The 17075-nt window shown below is 35.6% G+C and overlaps 1 protein-coding gene across 7 annotated transcripts; it reads left to right on the forward strand.

Moving 5' to 3' along the window:
- The first annotated feature begins 305 nt into the window (after window positions 1–305).
- Window positions 306–15232, forward strand: LOC127098691 (uncharacterized). Of its 7 annotated transcripts, none has more exons than XM_051037354.1 (16): window positions 310–825; window positions 931–1010; window positions 1191–1270; window positions 1530–1624; window positions 2785–2945; window positions 3124–3275; window positions 4058–4176; window positions 5330–5493; window positions 5686–5760; window positions 6104–6175; window positions 12162–12299; window positions 13488–13643; window positions 14422–14474; window positions 14562–14740; window positions 14847–14931; window positions 15003–15232. In XM_051037354.1, exons 2-15 carry the CDS (start codon window positions 956–958, stop codon window positions 14905–14907), a joined length of 1560 nt encoding a protein of 519 aa, XP_050893311.1. In that variant the 5' UTR covers window positions 310–825; window positions 931–955; the 3' UTR covers window positions 14908–14931; window positions 15003–15232. The 7 variants fall into 7 exon arrangements, with proteins under 7 accessions (XP_050893316.1, XP_050893311.1, XP_050893312.1 ...); XM_051037355.1 differs by having other exon boundaries at window positions 14847–14926; XM_051037356.1 differs by having other exon boundaries at window positions 14847–14926; window positions 15044–15232.
- Window positions 15233–17075: the final 1843 nt, after the last annotated feature.

Raw genomic sequence — 17075 nt, forward strand, 5'->3', positions numbered from 1 at the left:
AAAAATTGAGTAAATATAGAGGACTATTTGGTATAAAAGAAAGATACGGGAAATAGAAAAGAAAGAAATATAAACCCCTTTTTTTTCTTGTTTGGTTTAGTATAGAGTCCAAAGAGAAAAATGATAATATTTTCTATATTGACAAAAATACCCTTATTTTATAAAAATAAATCAAGCCTTTTGACCAACTTCTCAAAACAAGAAATGAAAACCAATCTCCCGATTCTTTTCGGTCGAAGACTTAATATCAACCATTAAAAAGTTATGTAGTATACAACAAGAAAATACTATGTCTATCATAACTTCAAATGAATAATGTGGTTAAGTGCCACTAGCAATAATTAGAAATCTTTTTTTTAATACACCAAAAGTTCTCTCAATAACATTTAGAAGTGACGAATGTCGAAGGTTAAATAATTTTCGAGGGTTTTATGGTCCAAGAGTGAAATACTCTTTCAAGTAATAATGGACGCCTCTATACATGGTGTTACTCCCATTTTAGCATAAATCATGCATGCTCGAGATAGAACTTTGTGTTAGGTGAGTTTGAGTAACTTCAGTTAAACCATACAGAGCAAGGTGAATCAGAGAAGTATAAGAACTGGAAGCCCGCACCCCCGCCACAACCGCCGTGCGCGCAGAGTTTTTCAGATCCATGTTTTGTATATGAATGTAAATCAAAGAGGAATAAACAAATGGATGGAAGCCCGGCCGCCGCGCCGTTGCAGCGAACATTTGATTGAGTTCACAGTTCCGTTCTCTTTCTCCTTCTTTCTAGTTGAAGCCCGGCCAACGACACCGTTTCACAACAACCAAAGCATCTAGGTTAGGTTTCTGGCTGCGTTACCATTATTCAATTCAATGTCTCTGATTTTTTTTTCTAATCGTACCAATTCAGGAACCTAAGATCAACCATTTTCCATTTTGCAGTTTCTGATCCACTTCCAATTGCGAGATGTCGAAGGATAAAGACCCTACCAATTTGTCTCGCACCTTCAAATATCTTTTAGGTTTGCTTATTACTTTCAACACACCGATTACACAATATAACCACTCATTTTTTCGGGAATCAGTGATTCTAAAATAATATATGCTACACATTGTTGAAATTTGTTTATATTAAGTGCTTCATTATATTGAATAACAAGTTTAATGATTATGCATTGTCTGAATTTGATATTTTTTGGCAGCTACTCAATTCTTGTCCAGAGGAATTCCATTTATATTCAATACATGGATTGTGAGGCATCTCACTGAAGAGGACTATGCGGTAATATTTTTGTTCTTCCAATTTTGATTTTTGTTACTACCATCTTTTGAGTTTATGATTGTAACTTACTCCTTAAAATGGAATTTAGTTCCCCTTATAGTGATAGCCTCAGCGATCTGTAGACGTTTTTGTTGTCTGTATATTTCTTTATTTGGATATCATTTTTGGTGTGTATATGTGCTTCGTTGTCGTTTTGTTTTGCAGTGTAAACTTATTTGATAAAAAATAATTTACTATGATGTTGCATTTTGTCATGCAGATGTATGCAGTGCAGTTTCATCTATTTGTTACATGTGTTTTATTTCTTAGTCGGGAGGGTTTCCGACGAGCATGCATGCGGGTGGATATAAAACGGTGATCCTTTATATTTTGCTAATTCTATCATGTAGGAATAACTATGTGTTTAGGAAATTGTGTTCTACACTGTTTTGTCAAGTTAGTTTGGCTATTAGGAATATGTGTCGGTGTGCTCTCATTGTTCATTGGGCTATGGGCCATATATCTTGCATGTAGTTTACTCTATTGTTTGAATAACTAATGGACCTTAGTCTCTGTGGAGCTTACATATTTCAACAAAATAACTAATTCTTTTAGAGTCAGTTTTATGCAGTTATAACTGCTTTGTAGTATGGAAGAAGCTCTAAGTATTCTAAAATTGTTTTTCTTGCCGGACGCAGCACTAGCGACTTGGCTTTTTCATGCTTGATAGTGAGGAGTTCTTGTTAGTTCTTTTAGTACCCTTTGTTATCCTTATCTAATCTTTGTGTTTGAACTACTCATTTATGACACGCCTCAGCATAAAATGAGTTTAGTGTTTGGTTGAGATCTATAGCATCATAGGTGAGTAATTATGATTTTATGATGCTTTAGATAAACTATGTTATTGTTCAATCCAAAGACTTATTAAAATTCTGATTTGAGTCTCTCAAATGTTGGTTATGTCTATATCTATATTGAATGTCTTATAATTTTTAGTTTGACCTAACTCAACTTAACAAAACCGGTTTGTAAGGTGGTGAGGGTTTTCCCCACTTATAAACATGTTTTTAGGTGAGATCTCATCTGATTTCAGACTCTTATTACACCCCTACAAGCCAACCACTATTGGGCTTGGTGCATGTATAATACATGGTGGGTGACCCGATTAAGGAAACCAGATAGCTGGTGGGTCAACGGAGTTTGGATAGACTATGATACCATCTTAGAATTTTGAGTTGGGGCTAACTCAACCTTACAAAACAGCTTGTAAGGTGAAGATTGCCCCCACTTATAAACATATTTTCAGGTCATATCTCATCCGATGTGAGAATCTTAACATAATGAATTAGTAAAAAATGTATATTAAATCCCTCAGCCGTTGGTTATCTACAGGTCTTTGATGACTTTGAATATTATGATTCCAAAAATTCTCAGATGATTGGGATTAAAGGTTATTAACTTATATTATTTTTTAAAATTGAATTTTCCTATGCTCTTTTCCGAGCTCCATTAAAATATATATTTTCATATTATAGTGATGGTACTTCAATGGAAGAAGATGTCATGAAGCTAATGAAAGTAGCGTGGATGAGTGTCCCACTTGGCATATTTGTTACCATTGTAGCATGCCTTTTTGTCTTCTGGTGGCAACAAATAAGTTATTTTAGTCCTTATGGGCAAGCTGTCTTGGTCAATGGTAATCCACCAAAGCTTATTGTCATATGTTTTCCTTTTCTTATACTTTTATGGGTAATTAGAGGTATTTTCTATAGTATTGTCCCTGTTAAGAAATATTAATGTATCACGCGTCCTGGATAACTGTTCAAAGTATCACAATTTGATCTTTTATTAATAAAGTTCTCTTGTTATGCCAGGTTGTGCGTGCATTTTGGAGCTGTTGGCCGAGCCTTTGTATATTCTATCACAGAACTTGGTCTTGCTTGAATTACGGTTGATGGTTGAGACAGTAGCTACATTCTCACGGTGCTTGACAATGTACTTTTTAATTGTCAAGCTAACTGGAATGGTAAGAGCTTGTAATTTTAGTATTTACTTTCCTTATTATTAAGCAGACATTCAATGCATTTTCTACTATTCTTGTAACATACTAATGACAGGTTAGTTATTGGACAAGTTTCTTTTTTGTCAGCTAAGGTTGTCTTTAGAAATTACTTAGTGTTGTTTTTCTCTGTTTATGGACATTTTTTCTAATTTATTAAAAGTGAGACCATTTGACTGAGTATTATATTAATTTTTGCTTCTATAAATAACAATTCATTTGTTACATTCTTGATTAACCGAAGTCTGTTCAGATGAATCAGAAATGCAATCCAATAACCAGGAGCAATTACAGAAACTGGAAGTTATAGAAAATAAAGAAGTTAAACTGCAATAAAAATTAGATTATTTGCTGATGATTTAATCTATGTGATAAAAAAAGTCTTATTGAAAGACTTCTACAGAAGAGTTCTTTACATAGCTGTCAAAACCCACAAATTCTAGCCCTTTGACTCTTTAATTATCAAATTTTGGTAATTTAATGGGCAAGCAAAATGAACTTCTAGGACTTCACTCTTGCATTATGGACAGTAGGCAACAGTGTTGCTTCTTTCAAGTAATTTATTTCATTAATTTTTGGAAACACGGTGCATTTAAGAAAAAAATCATATTTGTTTGTTTCATTTCCCTATCCTGCATTTTATATGAACTATTTTTTCAAAGTGCATTGGATTTTTATGTGCTTATAATCCAGAGTTTACACAATAGCATGGTGGACAACTGATTTCTGAGGTGAATGACAATTTCCAGGAAAAATCAATCATATTTGCATTGTCACAGTCTGCTTATGGAGCCTGCTTATTTCTTGGTTATTGGGGCTATCTGCTTCTTTTTCGGAAACTTAGATATTCTTACATTTTCCCATTCAGGTACAGTTTTTTTTTTTTGACATAAATTTCTGCACATGGTTGATACCTGTTACTTCTACTACTTTCTCATCCAGAAGATGAAGGAAATTTAAAAAGTAGTGCTTTTCATAAATTTAGAACTAGGCAGCGATAACTCAAAGGATAGGGCTGTGTATTTTAGGAATTATATCTCTAGTTGACTTTATGATGATTACTCTTCTGCTCCAAGCAGTGGTCTGACAAGTTTATATAGGAATATAATAGACTGGATTTTCTCAAGTCATTACAGAGGGATCATATTTGCCATAAGCTACTCCTTGTAATCTTTTTTGATCAATTGTTTTTCTGTTTTGGATGTGGATGTAAACCTTTAGTTTGCTTGCTGTCAGTTGAACCATGTTAAATTCCATGTCGTTATCTTCTTTTTTTTCGTGTCGAGTGCATGATAGGCTCATTAAGCATATGAAAATGGGTCCATGAATCAGGCTTGCAACCATATGAAAATGGGTCCATGAATCAGGCTTGCAACCATATGAAAATGGGGAAAATTTTGGGAGAAATGTAGGAATGGATCGAAAAGAGTGATAAAAAAAAGGGACATGCGGAAGGAAGGGATTGAAGGGGAGAGTCTGGGGCATCTGGGCAGATCAGGAGAAGGGTATTAGGGAGGGGAGGAGTAATCGTAGTGGGCAGTTTTTGAGATATTGAGTACGGTTTTGATGTAGAGAGTAAAGATCCAATCCTTCTCTATGGGTATATTTCCTTTTCCTTCTCTTTTTTTTCTTTCTATTAAATCCATCTCAAACGAAGTAGTAATCTACTCGGTTTCATTTTTCCTTTCATTACTGACTTCATTCGTTTCAGAACCATTGTAAGCGGGTATCTCTTTTGTTTCAGTTCAATATAGATTACTTCTTCTTGGTTTTTGAGCTCATTCCTAACTGTACACTTACCTATATTCGTCTGTTGTGTTGTGTCAGAATGATGTTAGGCTTAACCTGTCTTGTCTTCTGATTACACTCTATTTTCTCTTAATTTAATTTCTGATATATTGAATATGCTTTGCAAGGAAATAGTGGAAAGTGAAACTTGATAATGTTATGAACTTTATTTTGTTTGATGTTTGCTTATTTATATTATCAGTGTGCAGTTTATAAGTAACAGATTTTTGCAGAAAAGGAAATTACTTTGGATTTGACCAGCAGCTTTCGAAGATGTGCACACTGTTTACCTTTCAATCGTTTCGAAAGCTGATCCTTCAGGAAGGAGAAAAGATAGTGCTTGTGTGGTTTGATACACCATATAATCAAGCTGTATACGGCCTTGTGGATAAATTAGGTCAGTATATGGTTTAGATAATTTGTGCTAGAAGGCTTAATTATTGTATTTCTAAATTTCTAATTGTATTAAGAGTACTTCTTATTTTTTTTTTGAGAAGCACTATTGTGTTTCTAAATCTTCTAATTGCATTAAGCTTAACTATTGTTATCTAAACATGATTTCCTTCTTAAAAAAAATACCACCTTTCAGGTAGCTTAGTGGTGAGACTTGTCTTCTTGCCATTTGAAGAAAGTTCATATACAACATTTGCAAGGTCTGCTTCAGGTTCTATTTCTTTCTTGCCTTTTTTATGTTTGAACTGTAAAACTGTTTTGCTCTCTTTTCAACTATTATTTACTTCTACTTCACTTTTGCTCATTATGATTCTCTTCTTCTTTAGAAATCATAATGCATATAGCTTTTGATGTACACACACCTCTTGTTTATTATCTCTCTCTTCCTCATTCACTGCAGTGTGTTAGGTTTAATTAACTACCAGTTATGTCAATTATTATTGTTATTGTTGTTTATGTTTAATCATAAAGCGTACTGTTTTAGCTGGGCATACTGCTATAGTGAAATTGCTTTAGTTTCACAAATTGAATAATGTTTTTGTAATGCCTGACAGGAGAATATCCAGGAAAACACAAGAAATTAGGAAATTGCTTGACAGAATCCCTCAAGTTAGTTTTGTTTATTGGTATGTCTTTTCGTTTCATTTCATATTTTGTACCGGATACATATTTATTAGTTTTCCGATTTCTCAGTACCAACAAGTTAATTGGTTCTTTGAAAATCGTAAAGTCACAAACAGATGCAGCAATGTAAATCATTCTTTTATCTTTTGTAGTAATGATGGGAAAATAGCAAGTGTACTATTTTTCTCACTGTAGTAATAAAGGGGAATTTTCCCGTTTGTCGATCTCAAGGACTGCTTGACGATACAGAGTTTATAGATTGTTTCAATTCGACAAAAGCCTTTGGTTTTTGTGTGGTGAGTAATTATACTACCAGTTGCAAATAAATAAAACAAGTAAAAAGGTTGAACGAGATACAAATGAGAGAAGATTGCTAGGGTTCGGTGAATGAAACTTCTTGTAACAGATATAATTTATGAAGGCTTAGACAATATTCCTGTCAAATTAATTCCGGTCCTCAAGGGTATCTATTCCTAAGTCCTTAGTGAACAGACCTTTGATTATGTAACCTAATTACTATGTCCATAAATAATTACGTTCATACTCAAGCATTCAAATATCAAGAATTACCGGTCAGATAGAAAATCCCTAGTCCTAGGTTATTTTTACTATCCAAAGTTCTTATCCATATCAATGAATAATCGCTGTCCAGCTTAAACTATTCATATTAATCATCATTTGTTGGTCCGACGAATAAAGCATAAAGAACAGTAATAAGAACAAATCAATGGAAAAGAAGAAATAATCAATGCATTCATAAATATCAAATCTGTCACATTCAGAATCAGGGTCACCCCCCTAGCAATGGGGGATTTAGCTACTCATAATCGAAATAAAAACAAAGATTAATATTGTTGTCATTACAGAATTTCGTGAGGAATCAATCTTCAATAGTCGGAAAACTCTTGAACATATGAATCCTTTGATATTCGTCGAGTCTCCAGCTCTCAAAACGCGTCTTTTTTCTCTCCAAAACGTCCAACCCCCGGAAAATCGTGGTCTGGCCTCTTAATAGCTATTCAGTTGGACTTTTCCTGATTTTGTGCTCCATACGCGTACTGAGCAGTCCCATACGCGTATTGCCCAATCTCAAACGCGTACTGCACGTAACACAGCCTCTGATACGCGTATTGTCCAGTCTGGTACGCGTATTGCCCAGACTGGTACGCGTATTGCCCAGGCTGGTACGCGTATCACCAGAAGCTTGTCTTTTGGCTGAATTTTCCTTCCCTCTGGTCATTTACGTATGCTACGCGTACTGGGAAGGTCCATACGCGTATCATGTAAGGCCATACGCGTATGGACAACAGGTTCTCCAAAAAATGATTTTTTCTTCCGTTTTCTTGCTCGGGCTCGATTTCGCATCTGACGTTTGATTCCCTGAGCTTCCAAACTAGCTTTTTACCTGCTAACATACCAAAAAGTGTAAAATATCCTTAAGAAACTCATAAGTAACAACACACTTAATATTATAGAATTGAGCTTATATCTAACTAAAAATGCTTCAGTTTACACAGTTTACCTGACTTATTTACGGTTAAATAGTGGAATGTCTAGCATAAATGGTGACTGATCACAACCCCAAACTTAGCTTGTTGCTTGTCCTCAAGTAACATTTTATTACCATTAAAGATAATGTCACCCCAAACTTACTGTAAAACAGTTCTTACCACAATACTGCTGAAATCTTTCGCACTGGACCTCTTGATGTTTTTCAGGTTTTCTGATTCTTCCACATAGCCAACGATCTAGAAACTCTTTCCCTCAGAGATATGACTTTACCTGTCAGCTTATATCACACTCTCACCAAGTCTCTCTGGTTTAAAGTGTTATCACTCTCAAATCACAATATGCAATATCAAATCAGAAGTTTGAATAAATTCTCTCATCCTATCAACATGTACAATCACACACACTTTTTGAGGTCTTTTAGGGTTGTAACGGGGCTTTGGTTTAGGTAGGCTATGAAATTTGAACAAAGGTTTTTGGTTCAGAGTACATGAAATCATTCTCTCACTACATTTCTTTTCTATTATTCCTGTAGGGTTATGCAATCCTCTTTTCCTTTTGTCTATAGTGAATGTAGCATCTTTCAAAAGCTGTTTTTTTATTATTTTTCGCTTTTCTCTTTCTTTCTTTTCATGTTTTTTTTTTTTTTTTTTTTTTTTTTTTTTTTTTTTTATATACGACATTCACTTACTATTCATGTACTGCAAAGCTACCCCAAACTTAAAAGTTGCTATTCCAACAGCAACCCCAAACTTAGATAGAACCGTAGAGATAAAATCAATTCTCACATACTCTGAACAGGGTAGGATAGGTACACGGTCATGGCTTTAGAAAAAAAAACGGGTATATCAAAATAAATGATTAACAGGCTCAACAGGGTAAAACAATGGATAATAATAATAATGGGATGGCTAGAAAGGCTCTAGGTGATAAACAAAAAAACATGCCTCAGTGTGTGTATTCGTACAGCTAATAATAACAAAAGAACATACGCAAACAAAGATTGATAATGACATACCTGATATCTCTCATATGATGATAAGTGTTTGGCTTTTTAGGATCTCACCAGGACGGGTTAAGCTGACTTGTTCGATCATACCTCTGAGTTCAAAGCTCATGCTCGTGGTTCTGATGTTAATCTTAACCAGTGCGTCCAATCATAAACAACAGTATCTACAGTCAGGGGACTGAAAGAGAGGACGCCCAAGTAGTTGGTGTAAGTGATCAAGAAAACCAATAGCCAGACATAGTCATGTATCTAACGAAATAAACAGGAAAATGGAGGTAAACTAAATCAAATTCATTAGATAAAGCCAACCCATAATAGGTGGTTACATCACAGCAACAGAAATTAAAAACTAAATAAATAAAAAAACAAAAATTACACAAAGAAAACCAAAAGTACAAAACATCATCAAAGTCAATCACTCTGTCCACCGTCCTGCATATGGGTATCAAAGTTAATCATATCTGTCGGATCCAACATAGTCTGCCCTCGTGCGAAGGCAGAGATAGGCGTCAACGTCTCTGTGTGGCCCGACGGAGAATGCTGCTGCTGAGGTGGTGTCTGGTGCGGTGGCTGCTGCGGTGGCTGCTGCGGAATCTCTCCCCCTATCTGAACTGGCTGGTTCCACCAAGGAAAGGTGAACTGGCCAAAGTGAGGTGCTGGAGGCGGTCCAGAGAATCTATCTCTAAAGCGCTGTGCCTCCTCCCACAGATCTGTCTGATGAGTAACAACTCTCCCTGACAGTCCATACTGAAAGCAGAAGTCCTGCATAACACAAAACTGTGACATCTGCATCCGGTACTCTCTGGAGTTCTCATCAATCGGAGGAGGCTGAGGTGGCTGTGTCTCTGCTGCAGTCGGCTGAGCCTCCTGGTGCGGTGCACTGGTGCTTCCCTCCCTGTCTCGTGGTCGCCTCAGAGGTCGGGGCGGATCATCTGTGACCGTCCTCTCCTTCATCCAATGGGCGTTCAGCGGTGCAGCCGGTCGCAACATCAGCGAATCAGAGAAATCCGGAACATCCGCTTTCTTGCACAGCAGGTAAATCACAGTCGCATGGCCTAAGGATTTCTTAGGCGACTGAGCGATGTCATCCATATCAGCAGCGATGATCTGTCCAATATTCACTTGTTTCTGATGCAGGATCTGATGGAGAAGTAGGGCACGTTCGGATATCAATTCCGACCCGCTCCGATTAGTACTCAAATTGTGATGAATGAAATAAGCCAATGCCTTAGGAATCGGAGCTAGATCAACCACCATAACCTTCGCCGGAGAGATTTTTGAAGTGGGTGCCCAATCGTGACCTGGCCTAATCAGTGAGTTTTTCATATCAGTGTATGGCCAATAGTTCTTGTCAGACCGTTTCATTTCGTTAAACGGGCAAACGGAATCATAGAATTTGCATTTCAGCACACTGTTAATCGTCTTCCCATCATATTTGATCACTTTGCCCCTTACCCATGAAACGAACGCTGCATTCCCTGTGGGATCGTCTTCATCAGATGTTACCCGTAGTGCATTAGCGTAAAACTCCCAGATCAGATCCAGTGAAACCGGTTGGATTTTGTCATTGAAGTAGATCAACTTCTGCTTTTTTAGAATATTAGTGACCTCAGGATACGTGTCATTCTGATACATCCAATGTTTTTCTTCGACCATGCTTCGACTCTTGATTTGCTCATATCTATCTTCATGGTAGGTGGTACGGAATGTGTTGACCTCGTTTGGTGATTGAGACATGATATTGATCTGTATACTGAATGAAAGAGAAGAAAACAGAGAAAAATCAAAGCAATACGCACAAAACACGTAACGAAAAGAGTGAGAAAATGAAGTTCGTACGGACAAAAACTATATAAGCACGCCCATAAAACTGATACGCGTATGATATGCAGCCAATACGCATATCTGGCTCACATACGCGTACCATACGCGTATGATACGTGATCTGTTACGCAGATCACTTTTTGCACTTGTTTCAGCAGCGTATGATACGCGTATGGAATATTGATACGCGTATGGAATATTGATACGCGTATGGGACGTCCTCCGATTGATGGGCGTCCTCTCTTTCAGTCCCCTGACTGTAGATACTGTTGTTTATGATTGGACGCACTGGTTAAGATTAACATCAGAACCACGAGCATGAGCTTTGAACTCAGAGGTATGATCGAACAAGTCAGCTTAACCCGTCCTGGTGAGATCCTAAAAAGCCAAACACTTATCATCATATGAGAGATATCAGGTATGTCTTTACCAATCTTTGTTTGCGTATGTTCTTTTGTTATTATTAGCTGTACGAATACACACACTGAGGCATGTTTTTTTGTTATTATTAGCTGTACGAATACACACACTGCACGTAACACAGCCTCTGATATGCGTATTGCCCAGTCTGGTACGCGTATTGCCCAGACTGGTACGCGTATTGCCCAGGCTGGTACGCGTATCACCAGAAGCTTGTCTTTTGGCTGAATTTTCCTTCCCTCTGGTCATTTACGTATGCTACGCGTACTGGGAAGGTCCATACGCGTATCATGTAAGGCCATACGCGTATGGACAACAGGTTCTCCAAAAAATGATTTTTTCTTCCGTTTTCTTGCTCGGGCTCGATTTCGCATCTGACGTTTGATTCCCTGAGCTTCCAAACTAGCTTTTTACCTGCTAACATACCAAAAAGTGTAAAATATCCTCAAGAAACTCATAAGTAACAACACACTTAATATTATAGAATTGAGCTTATATCTAACTAAAAATGCTTCAGTTTACACAGTTTACCTGACTTATTTACGGTTAAATAGTGGAATGTCTAGCATAAATGGTGACTGATCAAGTAAGCAAACTTAAGTAATGTATTTTTATTTCCCTCCATATGAATGAATTTATTGAAAAAACAAAGACAAGAAAGGAAACTTGAATCTTACTATTTACGAGACTGACTCTTCCTGTAGGGAAAATAAATAGGATAGAAAAATTTTAAGGATGTAATCCCGAGTGAAGTTTTATAACAGATTGACCTCAGTTATCTAGGGCCAATTTTAAGTGCCACAAGAAAAACATTTTTATGAAAAACCAACGATTATGTTGTCTGCTTGGTAAATATGTCGACACACATTTTAAAAGACAATAACGATTATGTTACATGATCTCTCAAAGAGGATGTGTCTAAGGCAATGATAAGCCTTCTGAGACCATAAAGTTATTAGTTTGAAATTCTTACTCTTTCACAAGTCACAATTACTCAGTGTTGTGGCATTATCCAAACCAGATGGCCTGCCTATACTGTTCACTCTTGTACAAAAATTTAGTCACTTTTGCTGCCGTAATTAAGAACTGTGTGTATAGCCTTATTCATTTTTCAGACATGATTATTTGGACATGCTTTGCATTAAACTGTATATTCTACTTTTCCTTGTGATATAATAATCCAGCTATGTCTTTTGCGGTATAATATCCAGCTATGTGCTTTGCAGGCGTTGTTTTCATGGCATTTGGTCCAAGTTATTCTTATTCCCTCATTAGATTGTTGTATGGTAAAAAATGGAGTGATGGAGAAGCATCAGTTGTTCTCCGCTATTATTGCTTCTATGTCATTGTTTTGGCCATGAATGGTAATTCTTCTTGTCTCTTGTTGCTCACTTTCTTAATTGTTAAATATAATAATATTTTTGTGTTACAATGGTTCCTGGGGCTTTATTTTGTAGATGAAGTAGGAATTAGTAAATTGAGTGTTAGTTTTATTGTCATGACTCATCATAGTTAAGTGCAGCCGAAAACTAACCAACAGAATCTGATCATTTTAAAGCATATTCCATCTACTATTAGCAACTACCGAGTAGGGTAATCTAGGGGATTTTCCCACACAACATGCTACATAAAATTCCTCTTCATTTTTACATAAACATTGTACAGTTTGAGTATATTATGAAGAGTAGGAAATAATTCCATTTTTGAGTAGGAAATAGTCCCCTGAACAAAACAGTATTGAGTAATTAGAAAGATGAAGATTGCAAAAGAAAGACTAGAATTCTTAATTTAACAGCAAAAGGGAAAGAAAAGTATACAATTCAATTATTGAGATACTATAAACAAGCTGAACAACCTCATAATAATATAACCAACAAACCAACTGTTGAGATATTGATTACTACCGCTGTCCCAAAATATAGGGTCCTGTTCACTAAATCACATGAATTAAGAACGTTGGTAGTCGTAATAAATTTGTTAAGGATGTATTTACGTTTCCATCACAGTATGTATTATAAGTTGTAGAAAAAGAGGTAAAATAATTAAGGGCATGTCCTTTGCTTGGTAAGTATGTTGACCCTTATTTCAGTTAGATCAAAAATATTTTCGTGCATGGCGATTTGGAAGTGGAAATTTATGTGGAGCAACCTCCTGGATTTGTTGCTTAAAAGGGGGTGTAGTTTGGTATGCAATTTAAGGAATCGCTTATATATGGCTTGAAACAATCACCCCAGGCATGGTTTGGTATTCCACAAAGTTCGACAGCAGTTTGGAATGACTCGTTGCTAATCAATTTACATTTTTGTGAGGTTGGTGTTATGAAACTCGTAGATTTGATTCATTAGAATGCCTAATGCATAATGATGCATTAACATAGTTAGGTATTGTTAAGAATCCTCAATGGATGAGATATAGTTAAGGTAGACCTAACCCAAATTCAAAGAGGTATGAACCATTATGCACTTGCTTATTTCCCTTATTTATAACTAGCTACCCTGGTGGATTAAATTCTTCATCCGGTTACGATGTTTATGTTTCTCTCCTCGATTCAGGAACATCTGAAGCCTTTATGCATGCTGTTGCAACAGAGAGCCAACTCAAGCGTTCAAATGATTCACTACTTGTATTCTCTTTGATCTCTATAGTTCTGAATGTCCTATTAATAAGGTTATATGGGTCAGTTGGCTTGATCATGGCAAATTCTCTTAGTATCCTTTCTACCTTCTGATTACCTGTGCGCGAAACCTGACAGTTGCTTATTTTATGTTATGCACTATTTTCTCTCCTTATGGAAACCACGAGGGCGCTCAAACACATATCAGTTATTGTTTGTGGCCCAATGTTGAAATGAAGGTTAAAGGAAAATTAAGATCTAATTGCAAAAGAGATCACAAGGGGAAATATATAAAGAAAGGCCCTTGATCACGGGAAACTTTGAAAATAAAGGAAATACTTTATCGCATCTGTGTTATTCTGTATTTTACTGATATAATTATTATTTGAGATCTTTATCAACATTCCTATGTGTTATGCTGAATGAAATTCCTATTTTATTTTTGGCATTTTGCATCTGTGTATATTAATAGCAATAAAACTCAACAAGCATCCCCATTCATACCAACAAATTATAGGTTCCCATTACTAAATATTTGTATGATCTCTATGTTCTGCAATAGAGAGGCGCATTAACTTTATTGGCTGTGAGATTGGCAAGTGACATGGTATGCTGTAACCACCTGATAATATACCAATTTGTTAGATTATATCAGTTCCTAGATAAGTAACATTACTAGCATACTAATTTGTTACTTCCAGAGTCCTAACCTAGATACTTCTGTCTAAACAGATGAAATTTAAAGTGGTTATTGCTTCAACCATAGTTAGCTTATTAATTATATCCCTATTAGTTATACTTTTGATTTCTCACATTTAATTTACATCATTTGTGAATGAAAAGTTTTCTTTTGATCCTTCACTCAACTAAAGATATGACTTTGAGGATTTTATATTCCGCAATGTTCATAAAGGATTACTTCAAGGTATGATAATTGACTTTGATTTGGTTGACCATAATTTGATGCAAATATTAACACTGGCTTTCATATTTTATTTTAATTTCTCCACAGGGATCTTCCTCCTTTTCTTTTCGTGGCTGCTTTCCTTCAGGATGGGTTATTCTGTTACTTTCAAGTGTAATCACTCTCGTTTCTGAGAATGTAGTTTTGGATCAAGATAATTTCTGGCCAACATTTATGATCCATTTCTCTGTTGGGCTGGCTTGCTTCTGTGTGTCATCATATGTGATGTATATTCCTGTTATCTTTTATTTCGACTTCTAAGATCTTCTGTTGAATACAATTGTTTACTTTCGCTCTCTTCTTTGTTAACATACTTTTGTTTTTATCTTTTAGCTACTACCGGGAAAAACCTTTCATCAAGAAAATTATTCGCTTTCGCGACCACTCGGACTGATGAACTTTGTAACTTAACTGTAAGGTGAGTTTTTTTTCCTTAGTTTGTTAAGATTTATCCTTGGATATAATAAATTAGCAATTTTTTGTGTGCAGATAGTCGAATGAATTAATAATTAGTTTTCTATGATGTCCAGAGCTGACAACATAAATTTATTTTGAACTGGAGCAGTGTACCATTTAACAACTAGAGTGTTTCATAAAGCATATTTATGAGAGATCAGTGCCTTTTATTGTAAACCTGGTATTGAAAATACTTGGGATGTAACCTAATGACACAATTAGGGTATCAGAAAATTCAAAAGTATACTGTCCCTTTGTTTTTATACATTACAAGTTTTGGAAATTCAATAGATAATAAAGATGACAGCAGGTGGGGGAAAACATAGAGATTTATTTGGTGAATATGTCCAATGATGGAAGAAATACCTTTTTAAGAAGTGGAAATCGTGCATTACTACAAATTAGCAGTTTGTCTGAATGTTTTCTTTATATTACATGTTCGGCTTAATGCATTTTGATGTTAGAAGCGTTGTTTTAAAAATTGAATTGAATTCTCTGGTTGAATAGTTCTGGTTTGAACATTTTGAAATAATTAAACTAAGATTTTGAGATTTACACGGTTCAATTGAATTGTTCTGGTTTTAGAGCAATGTTTTTTTATTGATACATTCTTCATCATCTGCGAGGTTTTTCAATTTTATCTCATGTTTTTGCAATTTAGTAAAACGAGTAGTCAAGTCAATGGATGATAGATTCTTAGATTTAGAAATCGTAGTGACTTTGGATTGTCAGATGTGATTTAAGCATCTAATGATTTTTACAACGAAGTCCTCGTTTAAAAGGGTGTCTCATATTTCTTTAACACTATCGTAGTGAAAAACATGTGGTAGCGATGATAGTATTTGCTTTCGAGCTATTCTTAACTTTTTCTCTTTCTTTTTTGATCTATTCTTGACGTGTGAGAATAAGATAATTTCTTTTTCCACCCTTATAGGTTCTTCCAATCCTTTGGCAAAAAGTAAAAAATGTCATCAGTTTTCAAAAATACATCTTCGAATGCACTGTTGTCCGACTTTTCCAAAATTTAATTCGAGATGCATCTTAGTATTTGTTTTAGGATTTGTTCATGGATGCATCTCCGAAACAACCCTTAGTTTTAAATCCAAAGGGAAATTCGGAGATGCATCTTTGAACATGATTAATGTATATATATCGCGCCAGAGCCTCCCTCTTCTCCTTCTTCATTTTCTGAAACTTTTTCTTCAACTTCAAGTCACACTTGGAGCTCGTAGCAACATATTTCCAGTCCATTTTTCAAGTTTCTTCAAGGATAAGCACTACCTCTACTTCAAGCATTTCAGTCCCAACTAACTCCACTTATTCATCATCAACACTTTTTTGAGTAAGTTTCTCATTTAACTTATTTTAATTTTTGATCAATGTATTAGGTAAAATAGCTTGTTATATAAATGCATTAGGTAGTAGTCAAATTCTAATAGATAGTTGTTGGAGACATGCACTATGATTTGATTGCATTTTGGGATGTTTGGGCAAGACTGATATCAATTTCTGCCATTTATGCAAACACGAGTTTTTTCAGAGATACATCTCTGAATTAGTGATTTACTGGTTTTCGTAGATGCATATCTGAAACTTTCCTGGATGTTAATTGATGTCTTTTTCTTGTATTGTTTCAGGAAAAATGGCTGCAAACAACAACGACAAACTGAGACTCGCCTGTGAGACAAAACATGCGTTTATTTGGTTAGAACAAGACTTGTTCAAACTCCTAAAAGATTTTGATGATAACAAAGTATTTAAAGAACAACGGGGTTTAGTAATGGTTATACTGGTGTGCGGAATTAAAAGACATTAACCTTGATATTAATCAAGTTAATCACTCAGAAGAACCATTAAAGGGAAGCAAAGTTGTTCTAAATCCGAAGTATCAGAACCAATCTTCCAGACTCTGACGAGTCTATCCAAGTCTTCCAGATGTTGAACCTGAATTTATCATGGAATCCAAAGATCAGTAAGATCTGAAGACTGGAATCTTTTGAAACAAGCAATCACTTTCACAAGGAATGACCATGCAACGTCTGAACGTGCTTTACCAACACTTATGAAGGATCTGCTTCAAAGGAATTTGTCTACATCAAGTCATCA

The sequence above is a fragment of the Lathyrus oleraceus genome, chromosome 6, assembly GCF_024323335.1.
Source record: "Lathyrus oleraceus cultivar Zhongwan6 chromosome 6, CAAS_Psat_ZW6_1.0, whole genome shotgun sequence".
NCBI lineage: Eukaryota > Viridiplantae > Streptophyta > Magnoliopsida > Fabales > Fabaceae > Lathyrus > Lathyrus oleraceus.